This window comes from Syngnathus acus, chromosome 4, assembly GCF_901709675.1.
Source record: "Syngnathus acus chromosome 4, fSynAcu1.2, whole genome shotgun sequence".
NCBI lineage: Eukaryota > Metazoa > Chordata > Actinopteri > Syngnathiformes > Syngnathidae > Syngnathus > Syngnathus acus.
Genome location: NC_051090.1, coordinates 12411348 through 12432655, shown reverse-complemented (window position 1 = coordinate 12432655; position 21308 = coordinate 12411348). Strand labels below are relative to the sequence as shown.

The 21308-nt window shown below is 50.0% G+C and overlaps 4 protein-coding genes across 12 annotated transcripts; 3 read left to right on the top strand and 1 right to left on the bottom strand.

The window, feature by feature from the left end:
• Positions 1-1906: 1906 nt before the first annotated feature.
• Positions 1907-5487, top strand: dbt (dihydrolipoamide branched chain transacylase E2). 2 transcript variants are annotated; one of them, XM_037249437.1, is made up of 12 exons: positions 1907-2015; positions 2496-2649; positions 2730-2805; positions 3022-3203; positions 3500-3627; positions 3730-3866; positions 3903-3973; positions 4038-4204; positions 4442-4519; positions 4586-4777; positions 4886-4957; positions 5033-5487. In XM_037249437.1, exons 1-12 carry the CDS (start codon positions 1971-1973, stop codon positions 5198-5200), a joined length of 1470 nt encoding a protein of 489 aa, XP_037105332.1. In that variant the 5' UTR covers positions 1907-1970; the 3' UTR covers positions 5201-5487. The 2 variants fall into 2 exon arrangements, with proteins under 2 accessions (XP_037105332.1, XP_037105331.1); XM_037249436.1 differs by having other exon boundaries at positions 3730-3973.
• Positions 5488-5552: 65 nt separating this feature from the next.
• Positions 5553-10748, top strand: lrrc39 (leucine rich repeat containing 39). 6 transcript variants are annotated; one of them, XM_037249527.1, is made up of 8 exons: positions 5553-5671; positions 6025-6165; positions 7667-7778; positions 8224-8380; positions 8450-8586; positions 9057-9202; positions 9370-9522; positions 10389-10748. In XM_037249527.1, the coding sequence occupies exons 2-8, from the start codon at positions 6053-6055 to the stop codon at positions 10528-10530; spliced, it is 960 nt and encodes a 319-aa protein (XP_037105422.1). In that variant the 5' UTR covers positions 5553-5671; positions 6025-6052; the 3' UTR covers positions 10531-10748. The 6 variants fall into 6 exon arrangements, with proteins under 6 accessions (XP_037105422.1, XP_037105420.1, XP_037105423.1 ...); XM_037249525.1 differs by having other exon boundaries at positions 6011-6165; XM_037249528.1 differs by having other exon boundaries at positions 5558-5671; positions 6022-6165.
• On the bottom strand, positions 9937-14022 carry trmt13 (tRNA methyltransferase 13 homolog). 2 transcript variants are annotated; one of them, XM_037249472.1, is made up of 11 exons: positions 13927-14022; positions 12647-12693; positions 12374-12440; positions 12238-12300; positions 12104-12173; positions 11908-12014; positions 11660-11833; positions 11470-11542; positions 11324-11395; positions 10809-11082; positions 9937-10716 (listed from the first exon to the last, which is right to left on the bottom strand). In XM_037249472.1, exons 1-11 carry the CDS (start codon positions 13945-13947, stop codon positions 10527-10529), a joined length of 1158 nt encoding a protein of 385 aa, XP_037105367.1. In that variant the 5' UTR covers positions 13948-14022; the 3' UTR covers positions 9937-10526. The 2 variants fall into 2 exon arrangements, with proteins under 2 accessions (XP_037105367.1, XP_037105366.1); XM_037249471.1 differs by lacking the exon at positions 13927-14022 and adding an exon at positions 13521-13767.
• map1sa (microtubule-associated protein 1Sa) lies at positions 14022-21253 on the top strand. Of its 2 annotated transcripts, XM_037249297.1 has the most exons (8): positions 14022-14223; positions 14778-14879; positions 15139-15221; positions 15290-15430; positions 15642-17387; positions 17451-18144; positions 18247-18446; positions 18514-21253. In XM_037249297.1, the coding sequence occupies exons 1-8, from the start codon at positions 14043-14045 to the stop codon at positions 18667-18669; spliced, it is 3303 nt and encodes a 1100-aa protein (XP_037105192.1). In that variant the 5' UTR covers positions 14022-14042; the 3' UTR covers positions 18670-21253. The 2 variants fall into 2 exon arrangements, with proteins under 2 accessions (XP_037105192.1, XP_037105191.1); XM_037249296.1 differs by having other exon boundaries at positions 15642-18144.
• Positions 21254-21308: the final 55 nt, after the last annotated feature.

Genomic DNA, 21308 nt, shown 5'->3' with positions numbered 1-21308 from the left:
GGGTTAGATCACCAAATGATTCCCGAGCGCGGCGCCGCTGCTGCTCACTGCTCCCCTCTCCCCCAGGGGATGGATCAAAATCACACGGGGATGGGTCAAATGCAGAGGACAAATTTCACCACACCCAGACGCGTGTGTGATGATCATTGGGACTTTAAAAAAAATAAAATAAAATAAAATTAAAAAAAAAAAGTCAAAATTTGGGTGCGTATTATACATGGGTACAGGCTTTTTTCCAGCATCGACATGCCATTTTTAGGGTGCGTATTATACATGGGGGCGCATTATACATGGAAAAAAACGGTACTCTTTCGTGGTACACTTAACGCAGTCATGCTGACCAGACCTGTAACCGGAAGTGACTGCCTTGAAAACGTTCCCCGTTCCCTCAACACTTCCCAGTTGCCCAACAAGAGATCATATTGTAACATGGATTAGTGCGCGACAGTTTAAAAGAAGTTGCCTTTTTGTGCCGCCATCACGTGCAAATATTAATATGTGGCGTTCATGTTGCCCTACTTCCTTCCCTCTACCAACCACCATCCATTACATATTTTACACATTTCATATGCTTTATATGCGGGATTAAATAGGGCTTTATTTTTTGTAGTGTGAGATGAATTCGAGATGTGCTGAAAGGTTTGCTTTGAAGCCAAGCAATTTTTTGAAGATAAGAAATTTCCCAAATTCCAGGATTTAATACGGTTTTTCACGAATGGCTTTTTAAAATCAATTCCTTGTGGGGCGGGGTAAATCTAAATTGTTATTTTACGCAGTTTGCAGCTTAATAAAAACAAATTCAACAACAAAGACATCGGTTATGATGCATAGTGGACGCTTTTTTTCATTGAAGGTATCTGAGAACGACATGAGACTCGGCATTATTTTAGTCTTGTGTTTCCTGTTTTTGTTCTTTGTTATTTTAACTGTCGTATATGTCTCATTTTACTTTATGGGGAGCACTCTGTATGCATCTGTGGTTGTTTTTAAAGTGGTCTGTAAACAGTGCCGGCTCTACGGAGGGGCAAGAGGGGGCAACGCCCCCTCAAACAGATGTCCTGCCCCCTCGAATCAAACTTTTAGAAGTGAAAAATCCGCTGATAGAAGCACACGTTAATCAGCCCCCTCTCTTCTCTCATGTCGGTGCAGTGTGTCCTCACACAGCCTGCTGTCAGGACTCCGCGCCCCTCCGTAAACATCCAATCACTGTGAGTATGCAAATGAGGCAAGACGCAGCCAGAGAATGTCAAGTTACAGTCAGCGCGGTAGGAGTTGGAAGAAGCAGTAAAAACTCCACCAAACTCGTCGTAATGACCCGCGCGCGATATAACTAATGATTAACGACAACTCAAATAATAGTTAATATAACATTCATATTATATGTTCCCCCCCCCTGAGAGATTGCCACCTTATTGTGGTCAGGGGGTTTGCGTGCCTCAGTGACCCTAAGAGCAATACCAGCAGAAGCTTTAATCTTCAGGTGGGACACCCAAGCTGGACAGGTCTTAGTGTAGAGGCCTGACAGAGTGCAATCCACTTCTCCAGGTTGAGATCTGGACACACAGCTAACAACTGCCGTGAAGAAAACACTAACAGTGTTAAAAATGTGTAAAAAAAAAAAAAAAGAACATGCCCCCTTCACATTTCTGACTGCCCCCTCTTATGTGCATTCCTAGAACCGGCCCTGTCTGTAAATAAAGTTGAGCTGAGAATCACCAAGATATTGCGGCGTATTAATTATTTTCCGATTTTTAAAAATTGCTTTCACTGTACTGGCGTGCAAATTAAATTATCCAACTAATAAATCTGGGGGGGGAACCTCTTTGAAAAAAATCAGATAATTGATGGCTATTTCCATCAGATTATGGGGAGTGGGGGGGGTGAATCATGGCGACCATGCACTCGTGTGACGCCACTGCACGTTGATTGGCGGCTTGCGGGGCGTGTATCCGTGACGTCGACCAAGAAAAATGGCGACGATGGCAAGAGGCTCTTCCGTGGTCTATAGAAGATTGGTAAGAACAAAAAAAATCCTTAAAATACAAACGGCATCAGATGTCGAAGCGTTTCTCGGACGAGCGCGTTGAGGTTTGGCGACGCGACTTCACACCACGACTTGCCGGATAAATGCTAATGCTAGCACAAAACAGTGAGAGTCCCGCGACCCTTACAGTAGCTCGCCTAGCCCAGCATGGTGGAAAGGTGAATGAGCCGCGAACTAATCAATCTGACTTCGTTTCACTGTATCACAATGACAACCATCTGAAAGTCGATGAAGCCAAACACATTCCTTAACTTTGTCACACTAATTCAACACACATGAAGAGTCCAGGCAAATTAAATCCATGTCTAAGTGTGAAAATGGATGAATGCAATCCATATCAAATGTATTGACAGCCTTCCTCTTGTGACTTTAAATGGTCCGTTAACCTTGGACTTTCTCTACGAGAAGGGCAGATGCTTTTGAAAACTGTTGACGTGTGTCTTCCCGTCAGCTGATCCATCAGTACCGCCGGCGATGTTCAAGTGCACAGGAGGCGCGGAGCCTTGCCACGCTTCGCTTGCTTCCTACCCCCACATTGGACAGGAAGTTGCAGGTGTGCAGCAGAAGCTTCCAGATGTTGGGCCGTACTCTGCACGGGTCTGCAGGTTGGACACCTTTTGAGCTGTCGCTGATGATGAGCCCACTGCTGATGCTACTGACAGTCTCTGTATGCGCGAACGTGCAGCGTGTCACAGAGCCGTCGTCCAGTTCAAACTGTCTGATATCGGCGAGGGAATCACGGAGGTGACGGTGAAGGAGTGGTATGTCCAAGAGCGCCTAACAGGCCATTTGGTAATCCTTTGCTCATTCGCTTATCACTACGGCAGGGTTTTCAGATAGTTGCTCCAACGTCCTTTTGCAGGGCTTTGGGAGTGGGGGTTGAGCAAAGGATTCCCGAAGTGGCGCCGACGCTTGGCTTCCTGTGGAGTGAGCGTTTTCTGAAAGGCACTGGTGTGCGCGTGTTTATGTGCATGCAGGTACGTGAAGGAGGGAGACAGAGTGTCTCAGTTTGACAGCATCTGCGAGGTGCAAAGCGACAAGGCGTCGGTCACCATCACCAGTCGATACGACGGCGTCGTCACAAAACTTTACTACGACACCGACGACATCGCCCTGGTGGGCAAACCGTTGGTGGACATCGAGACCGAGTCCACTTCGGGTGCGTTGAACCGAGGCTGTGCGACGATGATTAGAGTCTAGTTCCACAGTTGGGTGTTTTTCCAGCGACCTTTAGAAGAGCGGAAGGTGAGTGCATGAGCGAGTCGTGCCACAGAAGAGCAGAAAGCACTGGCACATGAATGCACTGGCACGGCCACAACGGCAAAACAAACATCAGCGTTTATCAGCGCTTGGTTAGCGCCCACACAAAAAAAAAACGCAAGGCGGTCCTGCCACGCCCGCGTGTGTGCATGCGTGCGTGCATGTAATGCTGACACACTTGTTGCCCCCGCCCAGATGTGATCCAGGAAGAAGACGTGGTAGAGACGCCCGCCATGGCTCGAGAGGAACACACCCACCAGGAAATCAAGGGACTCAAGACCCAGGCTACACCCGCCGTCAGACGCCTCGCCATGGAGAACAACGTTAGCATTCGCAGCACTCAAACGCTTCAAATTCAGCCTCAATCCCCTCGCAAAGTTGAACACGGTTGCGTTGCTTGAACACGGCTTGCGCTTCTGCTTCAGATCAAGCTGAGCGAGGTGGTGGGCTCTGGAAAGGATGGACGCATCCTGAAGGAGGACATTCTCAACTTCCTGGCTAAGCAAACGGGAGCCATCTTGCCCCCGAGTCCCTTTGGGGAGATCCGGACTTCTTCTCCGGCTCCCACCGGCCCCCACCGGTCCCCGCTCTCGCCGGTCCCCAAGCCACCGCCGCTTGCTGCATCCCTCCGCGACCTGGCTGGCAAAGATGTGACCGAGCCGCTCAAAGGTCAAGTTTGATCCCGTGTGTGCTAGCATTAGCGTGACCTAGCTTAGCATTTTTGTCCTTGCAGGCTTCCAAAAGGCGATGGTGAAGAGCATGATGGCAGCGCTTAGCATTCCTCACTTGGGGTTGTGCGAGCAAGTGGACCTCAGCCGCCTGGTGGCGCTCCGGGCCGAGCTGAAGACCGAGGCCCGCGGTCACGGGCTCAAACTCAGCTACATGCCCTTCTTCATTAAGGTTTGCTCCATTCGTCGTAGCTGTGCCTTAAGAGTTCCTCGCTGCTGGGTTAGGGTGGCGGCGCCGCCACCACCAGTTGACGATGTCAATGGGCCTGATTGTGATGTCACAGCGGTTTTATCAGACAGTCCGACAGCTCAGGGTCGCTTCATTTGACACTCGCCACCTGTTCTGCACTCTTTGTTTCTGATCCCTTTCACTGACGTGTCTGTTAATGCTGCACCCTCGTTGGCTCAGGCCGCCTCCCTCTGCCTCACCCGTTTTCCCATCCTCAACGCCTCATTGGATGAGTCCTGCCAGAACATCACATACAAGGTGAGGCCCACTAGCTGACGTCACGTGGCAACGTTGTCAGCGTGTGGTGTGGTGACGTGTCGCCAGGCATCCCATAACATCGGCGTGGCCATGGACACAAGCCTTGGTCTGCTGGTTCCCACCGTGAAGAACGTGCAGCTGCTCAGCATCCTGGAAGTGGCGCAGGAACTTAACCGGCTCCAGGAGCTTGGCGCCGCCGGCCAGCTGGGAACAGCGGACCTGAGCGGAGGAACCTTCAGCTTGTCCAACATTGGATCGGTGAGTCGGCCAGCCAGCGTTCCTTCAACACGGCAGTGGCCACTTTCCGCTATTGAAGTCAACTCTCAAACAAACAAACAAAACACGGCTGGTGTGTCGTGTCCACAGATCGGGGGGACGTACGCCAAGCCTGTCATCCTTCCGCCAGAGGTCGCCATCGGGGCACTGGGGAAAATCCAGGTGGGCGCATTTGTTGGAGCCAGCTTCTAACGGCGTTGCAGGGTACTGAACCGCTTCCTGTGCGTTTGTGGTCAGGTGCTGCCACGCTTCGACGTCTCCGGTCACGTGACCCGTGCTCACATCATGAATGTCAGCTGGTCGGCCGACCACCGCATCATCGACGGCGCCACCATGTGTCGCTTCTCCAACATGTGGCGAGACTTCCTGCAGAATCCAGCCAGCATGCTGCTGCACCTTAAGTGAATCGCTGTCTCCCTCCCGAACATCATCGTGAGGAAGTTGCTCCGCCTCAATGGCCTTCCTGACAGACAGAAAAAAAGGAGTGCCTGAATAGAGAGGTCACCCTCCACTGGCCACTCCCACTCCCAGATGACTGACACTGTCCCTTTCAGAAGGCAGTCATTTGATCTTGTGATGTGATTATCGGTGGCGCGTTTCTTGTTACGCTCTGTTACTGCCTCAGTTCGTCTCGGGACGAGCCGGCACACTCTTGTATTAAAATAGAAACAAATAAATGGTCATACATCTTTTCGGTTGCTCTTTGAATCAAGTTGATGTGCGCAAACAAGCACAGGTCATTTTTACATGTGAGCCACAGTGCCATTTGGTGGAACACTGCAACAACTGCAAGCGTTTCCTTTTTTGAGAGCTCAAGTGACCTTGCTAGTAGCTAAATTTAGCTTAGCTTGTGATCAGCTGAAGAGCGCAAACGAGGTGAGCAACATTGCAAACAAACACGTTTACGAACACCTCTGCCTTCTCAAAATACAACACACACCTCACAACTATGACTTATTAACCAAGAGCAGCACACACTGCTGTCCCGAGTTAACCTCTACGCACCAATGTAGACCACATGCTGCTATAGTAAGCCAATGTTAATGTTTGTGTACCAATGTATACCAACACATGCAGCTATGCTAAGCCAATGCTAACGTTTAAGTACCAATGTACACATGCAGCTATGCTAAGCTAATATAGAGATGACGAGAGAGATCTGCTAAGCAAAGTACCCAACACTCCTGCTGCCATGCAATTTTGTGACGGCACAAGATGGCTGCCAGCAGGGTCCCAGTTGTCACGCTGTGACATCATATGGCGGCCATTTTGGCGAGCGCCTCGGTCAGCACCATGAAGACCTTGTGGGAGACCAAGATCCAGAAAATTCAGGAGAATCACAACAACCAGAGAAGGAAGCCACGCAGCAGGTGAGACTGTCGCCACATGATGCTGTTGGCCGTCAAGCTAAGATAATAATTTTGGCCACACACCTTTGACCACGTCATTCTTTGGTCTGTGAGTTTGCGCACTCCTTCAGTGACGGAATGGTCATCAGTGTCTGTGATGAACTCGCGACCGGTCCAGGGCATAGTCCAAGGTCAACTGGGAGAATACGCTCGCTCCAGCTCCCTGCCACCCTCAAAGTTGATGGAAGCCGGTGCATTGGGGACGTTGGGGGGGGTCTGTTATTCCTCTTTTTGCTAGCTGCGTCAGCTAGTCAACGCTAGCTAGTCGTCACCTGTGTGGGCTGAGCAAGGAAGCGAGGAGCAGTGCACATCTTCCGTCTTGATGGCAGTCAGTCAGAAATGCCGGTGGCCGAGCCAGAGTCACAAGGTGCGCTTTTTCTTGAAAGGTCCGTCTTGAAAACAAATATTTCCTCAGCTCCTACTCACCTGTACAGAAAATCCTGAGATCAAACAAAATCGAACATACACACGACTGGAAGCCGAGCAACCAAGAGAATCATGAGGAAATTTATACAACCATTTCTTTTTTCTCGAAGAAATGAATGCTGCGCTTTAAGATTAAAGATTAAAGTCCCAATGATCGTCACACACACACCTGGGTGTGGTGAAATTTTCCTCTGCATTTAACCCATCCCCGTGTGATTTTAATCCATCCCCTGGGGGAGAGGGGAGCAGTGAGCAGCAGCGGTGCCGCGCTCGGGAATCAGTTGGTGATCTAACCCCCCAATTCCAACCCTTAATGCTGAGTGCCAAGCAGGGAGGCAATGGGTCCCATTTTTATAGTCTTTGGTATGACCCGGCCGGGGTTTGAACCCACAACCTTCCAGTCTCAGGGCGGACACTCTACCACTAGGCCACTGAGCTGGATGCGTGTCAAAGAGACATGGTCCTTACAGGTATCGACACGAATAATTGGGAACTTCAAGCGATGGATCGTAAGTCCTGGTGCCAAGCCATTCATGAAGGAGTCAGGAAAGGCGAGGAAAAAATAATCCAGCATTTGGAAAGCAAGTGTGAACGCAGGAAACAGAGACAGGAAGCTCAGGCCCAAGAGCAACCAACTCAATTCGTATGTCCGGCTTGTGGGAGAGACTGTCATGCCAGAATCCGACTGCTGAGCCACTCAAGACGCTGTACTTTACTCCAGTGATTCCATGCTCCATGGCGCTACCATTGTCTCTCGAGACAGACGGATGCCAAAGGTTGTCCGAAAGCCGTATTTTGGGTTGCATGACGTCAGCTACGGCAACGCGACTCGCCTGCACATCATTTTCAAATTCTAGAAAAGGGCTGGGTCTTTGGGCCTTTTCTCCTCCTCTGTGGACCGCATAATGCGCGGCCACTTTGAACCAGGCCCCAACGTGCATTTGTGATGTCCCGTGGCCAAAAACCCGGCCCGCCAATTTGGACACAGGGCTTGTTTGAGATGTGGACGGAGGCCGTGACATGTGATGCGCCACAGATTGGTTGCGGCGGACGTTTGGGAAGAGCGCCACACGCTGGCTCGCCTGCGAGACAAAGTGAAGATGCAAGATGGCCGGCTGCTTCTGTGCCTGGAGCAGGAGGACTGGAAGGTGAGCGAGTTCTTCGTCAAGTCACCGCTCCGTCAGGCTGACGCCGGAACTCCAACAATGGTGCATTTTAACCGCACACAAATGGTTTCTTGCCAAACTCTTGTAGGGGTTTCGGGTGTCTGTACTTACTAAGTACTTTTTTCTGCTGTTAGCCTCCTGCTCCACCCCCCCAACGTCCGCGAATAGGCAATACAATGTAATCGAGAGAGAGAAATTCAAACGCAGTTAAGATGCGTCTTGTAAGGCAGAAGGAACAGCCATTTACTGCCCTGATTGACAGCCCAAATTATTTTGGACTGTGGCACTTAAGTACACTTCAACGTCTATACTTTTAGATTCCCAGTACGTAAAGCAGTCGGAGCAGTACTTTTATCCTTAGCGACCACAAAGTATTCCCTCCCCTGAGGTGAACCTTTGAAATTGATTTTGTGACGTGCCTGTCCAGGCGCTGCCGGGCTGCCTGGTGCGGCTGAGTCAGGTCCAAGAGTGGCACATCCACCGGACGGGACTGCAGAAGATTCCGAGCTTCATCTCCCTCTTCAGCAATCTCCTGGTCCTCGACTTGTCGCGGAACGGAGTGACTGAGATCCCCAAAGAAATCGGTGGGCGGTTGTCAGAACACGTAGACCCTAAAACCAAATATGTGACTTCAGCACGTTGTGGTGTCGCAGGCAGCTTGACGCAACTTCGGGAACTTTTGCTCAGCTATAACAAAGTCCGCTTCGTTCCGGAGGAACTGGGAGACTGCGAGAGCCTTGAGAGGCTGGAACTTGCCATCAACCGCGAGCTGGACCGGCTTCCGGACAAGGTAAAGCCGTGACCGGCCTGCCAAAGGTTAGCTGGCTGCTTTCACTCCTGCAATTCAAAGAGAACCCAAGCTTTTAGAATTTAAACTAAGACACATTTCACCTTATTGAAGCTTAGTGACTTGTACAAGCATCCCTGAGGTGACTCGCAGCCTCTTCCGGGCAAAGGGCAAAAAGTCCAGCCCCAAAAAGAGAAGAGAGAGGATTCCACATTGCATATTTAAGCAGTAATACTGGCCTCATCATGCAAAGCGCCTTGAGACAACTGCCACGCATGGAGCAGCAACACTCACAAAGAGAGCGTCCAACTCTACTCACACTCTCATGTCACAGGAGCTTCGTCAGGGTCCCTTTACGACGCAGCATTGCACAGTCTAAGTCGTCTTGTGTTAGAAACGTGGGTGGGCCCAGTGGCGCGAGGTGCCACAAGATCAACGATGTGGCCTTTCTTCCGCTCCGATCTGCTTTCCAGCTGAGCCAGCTGAGGCGCCTGGTTCGCGTGGACCTGTCCATGAATGCCTTTGGCACCATCCCGCCTTGCCTGCTGCGCATGCCGGCGCTGGAGTGGCTTGACATGGGGGGGAATCGCCTTCGCTCCCTGCCCCAAGACATTTACAGGTGGGCACGAGGCCATGCCTCCGTTCATGCCAAACGGCCATGCCAATGTTCTCACCAAATGGCCACGCCTCCAATCGTGCCAAACGGCCACGCCAATGTTAGTGCCAAACGCCCACGCCTCCGTTCGTGCCAAACGACCACGCCCCTCCCTCTTCCTCCGCTTTCAGGATGCAGAAGCTGCGCGCCCTCTGGCTGCAGAGGAACCTGCTGGAGACAGTTCCGGAAAGTGTGGGCAGGATGTCCCGCCTGGACACGCTGGTCCTGAGTGGTAACCGGCTGAGTGACATCCCCCCCGTCATGGAGAAGATGGACAACCTCAGGTAAAGGCTGCCCTCTCGCACGCGCCTCAACAAAATCATAGGAACTGCGGGGTCCTTGTGAGGTGCGATGATTAAGTCTGTCACCCGCTCGGTTGCTGCCTCGTGTGCACGGGCATAAAGAATCTGCTGTACCGCCCATATGGCCATCTTGCCTTCTCGAGCCCAGCAGCTTCAATACATCGAGTTCCCCGCCATGACACGTGCATTTCACGGCTTAGAATACAATCCAAAACTTTCTCGTCTCCAAAAACTCGGCGTACATGAAGGGCATTCGACTTATCTGGTAATGACAATTTGCTTACGACTGGCATAGCAGCATCAAAGAGAAAAGGTGTGAAGTTACTAGTTTGAAAATAGCACACAGAATTCACTTATAGGAAGGTTATTTTCAAATGAGATTAAGGGAACGCAGCATGACGCAGCACTCAGTTTATTGTTTGGACTTAAAGTAAGTCAACCAAAGAAGTACGTTTTACATCACGTTGATATTTAGATGTGGTGAAAATGTTGACGTTGTCAAATGCTAAATGGGCTGGACTTGTCTTGACCCCGCTTCCTCAGCCACCTTTCGATGACAGCCAGGGCTTCGGTGTCACTTTGACACGTGTGGCTGAGGGTCGGACCTTCTGGTTGGGAGTCGCCCGCTCTACCGCTAACTTTAAGTTTTGGTCAAATTGTTTGCCTCGTAAACGATTGCTTTGGGCAAGGCCATCATTTGGTCAACGCGATATTCCTTTACTTTTCTCTTCCTGATCATTCAGTTTGCTCATCAAGTGAGGAAACACGCAATGTTTTTGTCCAACGCTTTGCGTGGCGTGCGTGTGGGCCCAGCGGTGATGGGAGGCCTCGGCTGTTCTTGTGTGAAGGTTTGTTAACTTCCGGGACAACCCGCTGACGCTGGAGATGGCCGCCGCCGTCGACGAGGAGGAGCGTGAGATGTTCGGACGAGAGTTCATGCTGACGTACATCCAGGAGGCCCGCAAGAGAGCGCTTGACGAGGCCAATTAGGAGGGAGGAGACGGAGGCGAGAGGGGCGTGGCCGTCAACAGGACATTCTCCGGGGTCACCTGAGTGTCAACGTAACGCGTTAGCCGTCCACAGAATCCTCGGCGGCGAAGGAACTCCATTCTGCCGGCGTCCAGCAGATGCTTGCAGCGGCGACCAATCCGCTCGCGCTCAGCCGGCGACAGCCACCTGCCGACGGGAAATAAAGGCAAACAAGCAAAGTTGCCGGCTAACGACTCTTTTCTCCAGCACGCACACACGTCCAGGTGAGAAAGGCTAACCCTGGCGCTACTTCCGCCGTCTGACACGACGCTCGTGAGCCGCATGTGGCCCAGCTGGACATGCGGCAGAATCCCGAAAATTCGGCGGGCCCCAAACCCAGATCTGAGAAGAAGCGCCGTCCCACGTAGTGACGCCACTCGCAGCGGTGGTGGCAGCACAGCGCCAGCGCCAGGCCCGCGACCCCACTGGGATCGCACGCCGCCGGGTCGCATTTCGAGGGCCGGCCTGCTTCCTGCACCAACCGTTTTTGGAAGAGACAGCGGAGAGCCAGATCTGAAGGGGAACATCGCTAACGTCAAATTAGGCTGAGCCAATCCGGCCACCTTCAGCCTCGGGCGCCAGACTATTGGGGCCAGAATGTTCAATAAGAACTTCCTTGAAGCAAAACTCTTGACCACAAGACACTCGATCTAAACGAAGCACGGAGACTTGCGCTTTTGTAGGCGCCCGGGGCCAAAGATTGCACAAAGCCAGCACCCTGAGCGGCGCGCAGCAAGGCGAGCCCGACTCTCACCTGTGGCCGCGCCGCATAAATGCTTCCCGACGGCGACCAGCGGCAGCCCGTGTTTAGGCAGCGGGATTTGACCTGGAACAGAGGCAAGCACCGGCGCATGAGTGGGATCGTGCCACCGAGCTGGATCGCTCCAGCCGGGGACTTACTCAGGTCCAGGTGCTGAATGTCAATCTGCAGCCTGGCAAACTCCACGTCGCCCTCCCGATGCTTACCGTCCACCTGAACACACCGGAGAAAAAGGGCTCCATTGGGTTAGGTGGGGTCGCAGGGCAGGAAGCCACCGACAGTCCCTTTTGCCCCGTTTCCAACGGGGCCGGACCGAGTTTGCTGCCTAGCCTTGAATCGGGTGCTGCTCCGCTCCACCAGCAGTATCTGCAGGCGCTCTTGCCGGTCGCCCTCCAGGGCCCGGAGGATCCAGTGCGACAGTTTCCCTCGCCCCGCCCCGAACTCTATAAAGCAGTGGCCGCGTCGCAGCAGCCCCAACACCTCCAGGTGGCCCAAGATGGAAGACTGCGGGGAAAACGTTGGACGGTTAGACGTGGCTGGGCGGGCGGGCGGCTGGCCAGCCGGCCGGCGGGTTTTACCTGCTGCTTCAGGTGTTTGCAGGCGGAATCGCCATTCTTGGGATTATCGATTACCTCCTGGAGAACACCGTGCGACATAACGAGCTCTTCCGGCTCACATGGCAGACCTTCAGACACCACAATCGGCGTCAGACGGGGACGGATCACCTGTGAGACGGGTCGTCAGTCAGACGCGCGTGAAGCTGAGCGCAGTCACCTCTCGAAGCAGAGTCCAGTTTGTCCAGCAGGTGTTGTAATTGGGTGGCGCTTCTCTCACACAAAGTTGCCTGTGGGTGTGGGCACTAATATTACCATTGAAACAGTCCAGAATGAAATCAAGGCAGGCATCACCTCTTGGAGCGAGTGTTCTGTGTTGTCGGCTGAGCCGGCGTTGATGTTTTCCACATAGTAAACCTGAGGAGAACGGCAAGCATGTTCATCGCTTCCATGTGAGAGTGCCAAAAAAAAAATTAGGCTAATCGCTCACCGGCTTTGCTTTGTCGCGAGAGTTGCACTTCCTCAAGTGTTTGTACAGATTGTCTTTGCTGACCGTACTGACCACACCCAAAACAAACAACATAAATTGAGCTTGCATTCAGTTTGACAACTTGTAATTCACCATCTGGAGTTCTGCTGGCGTGCTTCATACAGCGATCGCGCAGCGATGACTTCAACAGGTCTGCTCCTACCCACAATGCAAAGCGGTGCAAACCCTGACGGACTCTACATGTGTAAATTCAAAAAAGTTGGTGTCACTCACTGTTTGGGGTCGAGTGGACAGACGATTCTCCTGCAGCAGCCTTCTTCCTAGAACAGGGAACACAGAATGGAGTAGAGGGGGCCAATCATAATCATTGCCCTAAATAGAGCTCGGTACGCCAAAACCAGCAGACACCGAGACAGCTTCTTCCCCCAGGCTGTTGCTCTGATGAACTCACACCACTCATAGAGTCTCAGAGGCATTACTGTGCAATAACATCCTGCTCTTCACACCTTTTGTATTTGTCTACACTGTTTTTGCCATTATTCACATGTCCTGAGTGTTGTTAGTCACCTATATGTTGAACAGAGGGTGTGTTTTACCGAAGTCAAATTCCTTGTTTGGCACGCTCAAACATGGCGAATAAAAACTCTTGAATCTTGAAATATGACAGTGGTACTTTGTTTTGAACACAATGCAGAGGTTATGGGATTCTTTCCTTCATTTTTTTCCACAGAAACCTACCCAATGTATTTTTCAAAATATTTCAGCTCAACACCATTAGCTGACCTTTCACAACAAATGACTAAAGACGCCTATCTGTATTCGCCAGTTTAAGCTGGTGTACTGGTTAAACATTTACATATTCAAATGTATATGTATTCAGCCAGTCCATTCAGTCAGATTTTTATCTTAATTGTCAGATGGTGGGTGAGCTGGAGTCAGTGCCCGCTGACTTTGAGCGTGAGGCGGGGTACGCCCTGCACTTGTCGCCGGTCCATTGACACACAGGATTGCTCAAATCCCCGAACTTCGTGAGCGTTTGTGCTAACCGCTCGTCCACCGTGTTGTTCATCTTTCGATGTGTTGCTTGAACGTCATCTTATGATTGTCAATATTTTCCATAAGCACTTTGAAAACGCATCCAACTTACGTAGACGTTCGTGTCCATGTTGGCGTGTTCTCCGCAAAACTTATGGCCTTTGGCGACGACCATTTTACAAAAACGTTTCTTTTTGTCCACAAAGAAGGCACATTTGCCATTTCGGTCGTATTCGAGCGCCGCCATGTTGGCCGAGTCGTCGGGCTGCGTTCACGCGGTGGTCGAGAGTAGGCGGGCGATAGAAGTTGGTTCTGCTTCTAGCATAATCTAACTGCGGAAGGAAGGAAGGAAGGAAGGAAGGAAGCAGTCGACAACGACTAAATTAGACTATGGGCCACTTTTATCTTAGCGTTCATCAAACTAACATTTTTGTTACAAAAATACGTGACAATGATAGGAAATAAGTTTTGTTGACTTTGCAAGTGGTTTTGCTATCTGTGTAAAATACTGAACTCACCACTCGCTTCTCATTGGTCATCTTTTGTCGCGGTTACTCACGTGCCTTTGCCAATTGGTCCCATTCTTCCTCCTGCCCGCCCTTGACGTGGCGGGAGGGGCGTGTCCTGAGCGTTAATGTGGCGAAGTCTCCACTGGACTGGCCATGATGCAATGATGGCGGCAGGACGGGGAGTTGGCTGCGGTTCTGCTTCGGCCTCCGCGTCGGCGGATTACTCAATGCTGGTGGTGGTCGGAATGGTCGGGGCGCTGCGGGCCAGGGGGCACCTTGAGCGGTTGTTGGTACAGATCGAGTCGGGTGAGTTAATGCAAAGTTTTTTCGCCACCCAGACCGGGAAGTTAGGGTCAGGCATGAGCGAGGAGCGTACCAAGTACAGTATTACGAGTTTGCAGAAAGAGTTTCTCAACGGAGCGTATTTTCAATTCGATTTTACATTGATTCGTTTTCCGTTCCTGATCATCACAGGCTGCTTACGTCTTGGGGAATTAAAAGTCTACTCTTGTCCAGGTTTTCTACAACACATGTGGCAAAAACATGGATGAGCACATTTTTTTTCCGGTTGAAGTGAGGTCAAATTGGCGTCACACGAACGAGCAGAACTTTCGGTTACGTGTTCCTACCAGATATAGGGCGAAAGGCGCGTGTCCGGTCACTTGAACTTAAGGGCATGCACACTAACAAATGTATTCAATTATTTCCTGTTTGCCTATCAGAATACACTCAAGTCATGGTTGTTTGTTACAGTGCATCATGAGAATGATATCACATGCTTTGGGTTCCTAACATAAGATGAGTGAGTCTGTTCTTCTTTCTATGAATAAAGCGTGTCTGTGCGTGTATACACGTTCCAGGCGTGCGCTGCTGGTGTGTCCCAATGAAACTGGCCGTTCTGGACCAGCAGCTGAAGCTCTTCGTGTCCCGACACTCAGCCTTCCTGTCAGAGGTGATCCCCGGTGAGAAGCTCAAACATGATTGTGCAATGTGCAAAGTGACTATTACGAGGCTCCTCCGATTTTGTCACGTTTCTACTAAGCAGAACCACTGTAAGCGATGTTTCACCCCAAAGTATCACGAAGATTCATTTGTTTTAACGATTTTCAAACTGACCTTTACCAAGATGAGGTCTCTTCACCACATGTTGGGGGGTTTATGGTCAGATGATGGATGGATGGATGGATGGATCTCAACGTGTTGTTGTTTTTTTGGTCACAGGTCAGCGGACGTTGAAGCACCGTGGAGACATTCTGGAAGTGCAAGTAGTGTTGAATCCAGCTCATGACCTCGTCTGCTCGGAGGTGAGACCGCTTAAAGATTCTTGTTGTTGTGCTTAACATTTCAAACAAAGTCAGTTTTCTGTGCGTAGGTACGACGTCTATTGTGCAAGCCTTCTGGACACAAACTGCTGGTTCTGGCCGGCCAGTGTGTGGAGGAAAGCGGAGACATGGTGCTGCAGAAAGGCTTCTTCTCCCTTGGTGACTTGATCCGGATCTGTGCTGATGAAGAGGTTAGTTAGCCTGTAACATTGCTGCCTTGTGAGGCCTTCACGCTCATTTGTGGATTGCAGTCAGCTGCTCAGGTCACTTGCCACCACCACATTAGACATGCTTCGTTTGGGCTTGCGTGATACTCTCGACCGGCTCTAGTCTGCAAGATCACAATAGAAAGAAAGTGAACAATACGCTGTCACATGTTCTTTTTGGTCACATTGTTTCTAGGTTGGTCTCTTGTGGAACTCAATGGACCCGATGGCAAAGGCGACTCTGACCCTCAGCTGTCCAAATGTGGGCCTTTGGAGGGACCCCTTGTTCAAGGAGCACAACCTCCAAGAATTCCTTAACATTCAAGTGAACCCTCCCCTGCTCCTGCCTCAGATGGAGGGTCTGCAAGAGTTCACAGAGTACCTCTCGGAGTCACTGGAGCCAGAGTCACCCTTTGAGCTCCTGGAGCCCCCGAATACCGTGGGATTCCTGAAACTTTCTCGGCCGTGTTGCTACATCTTCCCTGCTGGGATGGGGGACTGTGCCTTCTTTGCCGTGAATGGGTTCAATGTCTTAGTAAACGGAGGCTCGGACCCCCGCGCCTGCTTCTGGAAACTCGTTCGACATCTGGACAGAATTGACTCTGTCCTTGTAACGCATGTCGGAATGGACAATCTCCCTGGGCTGAACAGTCTGCTACTGAGAAAAGTTGCCGAGCAGGACAGCACCTTAGCTGAAGGTCAGCTTGAAGAGGATTGGATGAAAAAGCTCATCTCCCCGGAGATTGGAGTGATTTTTCTTAATATCCCGGAAAAACTGAAGGGTAGCCGGGGAGATCCCAGTGAGCTCCGCAGTGGCGATCAGGGTGCGCAGATCTTGGAGCACTTCGAAAAACTCTCTTTCAAAGCACAACCTTTGTGCCGGTCCAACGGGCCCTCCATCCAGCCGCTTGTCTTGTTCCACAAGATGGGGGTTGGCCGACTGGAGTTGTACCCTTTGAACCCAGTGAGCGGCAGTAAAGAATTAGATGACTTGCTGCACACCGTGCCCAAAAGTTCCATCAAGAGCTCAGATCTTCAATTAGCATGCCTCACTTCCATTTGTGCTTTGCTGGTCTGGCATCCCTTCAGCAATCGAGAGAAGATCGTCCGTGTCCTTTTCCCGGGATGCACGCCCCAGGCCAAAATCCTGGATGGACTTGAAAGACTCAAACATTTGGATTTTCTCAGTGTTCCTGTGCTCAGTTCAAAGGACCTGGAAACATCCAAAATCGACAAGTTGCCAAAGCATGCCGAGAGTCGAGAAAGCCTCAAGTCCAGAGACATGCGACTTGTCGTTGCCTCACAGAAGGACAAAAGTGGGCGAGTTGCTGTGAAAAAACAGGAGGTGAAACCAAAGCCAAAAGCCGTAGGAGAGGCTGCTTTGGGACAAAAAAAAGAGCCATCAGAGATGCTCACCTCAAAGAAGGAAGTGAAAAAGAAGGACGAAAGGGGGAATGCTACTGCTGTTAAGAAAGAAGAGAAGGAAAGTCTGAAAAACAGTCCAACAACAAAGAGAGAAAACAGAGCTGAAGCCAAAATTTACAGGAAGAAGGACGACAAGAAAATGGTGGCATCAGTTCCGAAAGTGGGTGAAGTGAAAAAATTCTCAGTCGGTAGTCTGAAGATTGGCACTTCGAACCAAGTGACAAAAGCTCATTTAGAGGGGGACAAACGGGACTTGACCGCTGAAGATGGGAACAGGAACTGGATCCAAACTACCAGTGACAGTGCCAGAAAAAAGCCCCATGGAACTGAGGCCTTTGCTCATAAGGATTCCTCTGTCAACTCGAAAGCTTGTGCACTCTCAGAAAATCATCAAGCTCAAAGACTTCCCAATCTGGACTTGAGCAGCTGCAGCCCTTTCGTGGAAGGATCCCTCATGACTCAGAACAAGCAGTCCACTCACACGGACAGAAACATTCCACACTCCTTACCCACGTCACCTTCTCTTTCCACCGGGATGACTGAAGCTGAGGATACCCTCTCGATGTCCTCGGAACGAAAGCCGAAAACGGACTCGTCGACAGACTTCCGCTTCGACGGACGTTTGGCCGATTCGTATCACGAGCGGAGTCAGGATTTTGCCCCGTCGTTCAATGATGGCTGCGTACTCGGATCAAAGGACGGCGTCGATTTGTGCTTGGTATCGCCTTGCGAGTTCCAGCACCAACACGCAGAAGCATCCGAGAACCAGCATCAGCTTCTCATCTCTCCGCCGTCCTCCCAGGAGCAGGGCAGTGGCATGGGCCAGCAAATCCTGCCCACATCAGCCAATGACTCTCTCCTCATGGCCGCAGAGGAATTTTCTCCCTTGGCCACGGACTCTTACGACGGCTCCAGTAGTACCCTCTATCCTGGGCCTCCTGACGTGAGCCTTGCCTTCATTCCGGCTCGGCGTTTCTCGCCCGACCCGCCATCGGCCCCCATCAAGGACTCGCCGCCGTTACCTACGCACCCTGAAGCTTGCATGGCAGACGTCGATGTCTCGATCAAGGACCAAAAGATTTATGTCAGCAAAACCAAGAAAACAGCAGGAACCCTGCAAAGAGGCTCTTCGGGAAGCCTAGCGGTCCACAATGTCAAGTCCAGGGCCGGTAGCGCCGCGGCATTTAAATCGGGCCCCGCCTTTTACAATAAAGTATCTGCCCAGATTTTGCTGGGCGGATCACGAAATGCAAGTGCCAAATCTTCGGTGTCAGGTGAGCAAGCGCCATCGGATCTTGTTAGCCATTTTGCCTCAGGGCTCGGCATTCTGTAAGATTGGCATCCAATCCGTTGAAAATGTTCACATCTTTGCTCAGTGTCCAGAACTTCTGCTGTCCACGTCGACCTAGCCTACCTGCCGTCCGGGTCTGCCTCATCCACAGTTGACGCAGAATTTTTCCGACGCCTCCGCGCTTCCTATTACGTGGTGAGCGGTGAGGAGCGTGTCAAGGCGGCGGCCATGAGAAGCATCCTGGACGCTCTGCTTGACGGAAAGAGCAGCTGGCCTGACGCACAGGTGAGCGGACGCTGTGGTGGTTTACTTGTGTTGACTGGAGAACCTTCTGATTGATCCACCTCCCCAGGTTACGCTGATCCCGACATTCGATTCTGTGGCCATGCACGAGTGGTACCAGGACACCCGCGAGCAACAAAAGCGGCTGTCAATCACAGTGTTGGGGAGCAACAGCACCGTGGCCATGCAGGAAGAAACCTTCCCCGCTTGCAAGGTTGAGTTCTAGTTTCATGGCGAGGACTCCACGGTTGCCGTGGTTAAGGACACACCTTTGAAACCTGCCGCAACCCTTGTCAATGGCTCATTTAAGAGTACTCTGGTCATGACTTCCTGTCGCTGGTCTAGGAGCTTCATGCTAGCAGTCTACAAAAGGGTCCCTGTGCGTTCGCTAGCAACAAGCAAGTTCTTGAGGCAGCGCTAATTAGGGTTGGCGAGAAGAATGATTTGCCGGTGGTTCAGGTGGCTGAGGAGGACTGAATAATCCTGATGTTAGCATGAAGCTCCCATCCAGCACATTAAAAGCTGAAGCTCATTATCACAATGTGCCAACACTCGACTTTGCATAAGCCTCCCTTGGCCTGCGTTGGCGACCGCTAAGAAGAAGACAGGCAACACAGATACCAAAGAAAAGCCAAAGTGGCAACCGTCCAACTGCTCTTTTGCTCCGCAAACTCTTCTTAATTTATTTATTTATTGTCGGCCAATATTTTCACCGCTCCATTCTGCATTTCAACTACTTGGGTACTGATACACGCATACCGGTAAAGACCGATATGCTTTGTACATGGATATATACATGCATATAGTATGTACCGTATTCTCTGCACCATAAGGCTTAAATTTTCTCAAAAAACGAACGTGCGCCTTTTGTGTGGACCAAATTCCGAAATCTGTATAGTTGTTTTGTGTGGTGTCCGTATTATATAGGCGTAATATGAAGATCGGATGAACCAATCAGAGGACACTACGTTTTATGTAGATCGGGGCAAAAAACAGTCAAGAGAACTGTACGTAACATGTAGAGTACGTGCCGCCATTGATAAATAAATAATATTGTTTGTGCAAAGAAAACAGCATTAGGACCTTCTAAAATGACAGACAGCGAGACATGTTTACGAGGCGCAATTAGAGCTTTCTTGAAAGCCAGGATCATTGCAGAAGAGCAACGTGACAACGATTAGAAGGAACTTGGCATGTTTAATGGCGAACTTGCCCAACTGTTTAATTTGGATACAGAAGATGAGGACATGGACGGATTTGCGTATGAATATCAATTAACAATAACGTGAGTACAATAGAGTACATGGTTAAAAAGTACAAACAAACTCACTGTCTTGCTCCCGTGACGTTTCTTTAGTTTACCGTAAATCATGGCATGCATGCGCCCTATAATGCGGTGCGCCCGCCCTATGTGTAAATTAAACACAAAATAGACCCCGCAATTGAGTCTGCGCCTTTCAACCCGAAGTGCCTTATGGTTCGGAAAATACGGTACTTGGATGCAGTTGTTCGATTTAACAATTTATCAGGTGATCCTTTTAAATTTCAAATGAAAGCATTTCAAATTGCTTTATTTTGGGGAAAAAAATCCAATTTGTTCAATGTAGTTTTATGGAACTCAGATGTTTTCGTCTTAAAGGAGTCATATCATGGAAAATCCACTTTTTTTGCTATTTTTTACTCTGTTCAGTTTTCTCAATTTTCTATTATGTATTTATCTATTACGTCACATCCTTTGGGGAGGGACTACCAAAAGGTAATGGTTTCGCAAATCCGCCATCTTTATTACTCGAAGAGACTTATGTAGTCCAAGCAACTCAAGGATGCCGAAGTAGGAAGATCAAAATGTTCTGTTATTAGATGCATCAATCCACACAACTCTTTGCCCCAGCATCAGAACCTCAAAGCAGTGCCTGGTCAAAATTCATTTCTCAAGCAGTGAGTCTCTGCTTGTTCAAGGACGAGTGTTTCAGAAATCTTTTGTCAGTATAGAGAGGGATTCGCCGAAAGACTTTGTTTTGTTGATGGTTCAATTCCTTCAATCTATGGAAACGACAGACACAGTAAAGTGGTAAGGTTGAGATGACACAAAAATAATAAACTATTTCACTTTCATATTCTATGATGCCCTTGTATTGATAGTATTAGCGTCAGTCTTTCTGCTGATTTTAGAGCTGTGCGCTCTGTTTTCACTTCTTGTGGGTGTATTTTGAGTTGTTGTATCATGAATTGCATCGAAGGTGCTGTATTGTCCTGGGGAACACAATGTGTTGAATGCATTTGTTAGCTTATTGCTAACGCTAGCATTAGCTTACTGGTTAACTTGACTGCAGTGCTTGTTTACAAGGCGTGTTCATAAATATTGTGAGCGGATTTATTTTGTTACATGTTATGTATGGTTGTATGGACAAGTCTACTGCCGTTGACATCTTTTCATCAATCAAAAAGTTTGCGCCGTAAGTAAACTAACTGCTAAAAATGTACAAATATGTTCGATCGGAAAGGGAGGTGCACATCTTGTGGCCTGGAGGGAGTGGGGTGCTTCACGCAGGTGGGTGACCAGTATCTCATTTGCATTTAAAGAGACCGCACCAAAACAGCTTGCTCTGAGCGCCTCAGAACAAGTATAAAAGAGGGACCTGTGATGCTATCAAAAAGATGAATTCAGACAAAAGCATCGCGGTACCACTTTAGATAGACCACAACTGAATCAGTAAAGCTGAAGAATTTATAAATGTGATATGTAAGCTTTAAAACACTCATTTGAAATTTGCTTGTTGAAAGAAATAAAGTTCTGTTTGTGTATGAAAGTTGAACGCAACACTACCTTGATGCATTCCTTGTGCCCCCCCGTCACACCCCCAC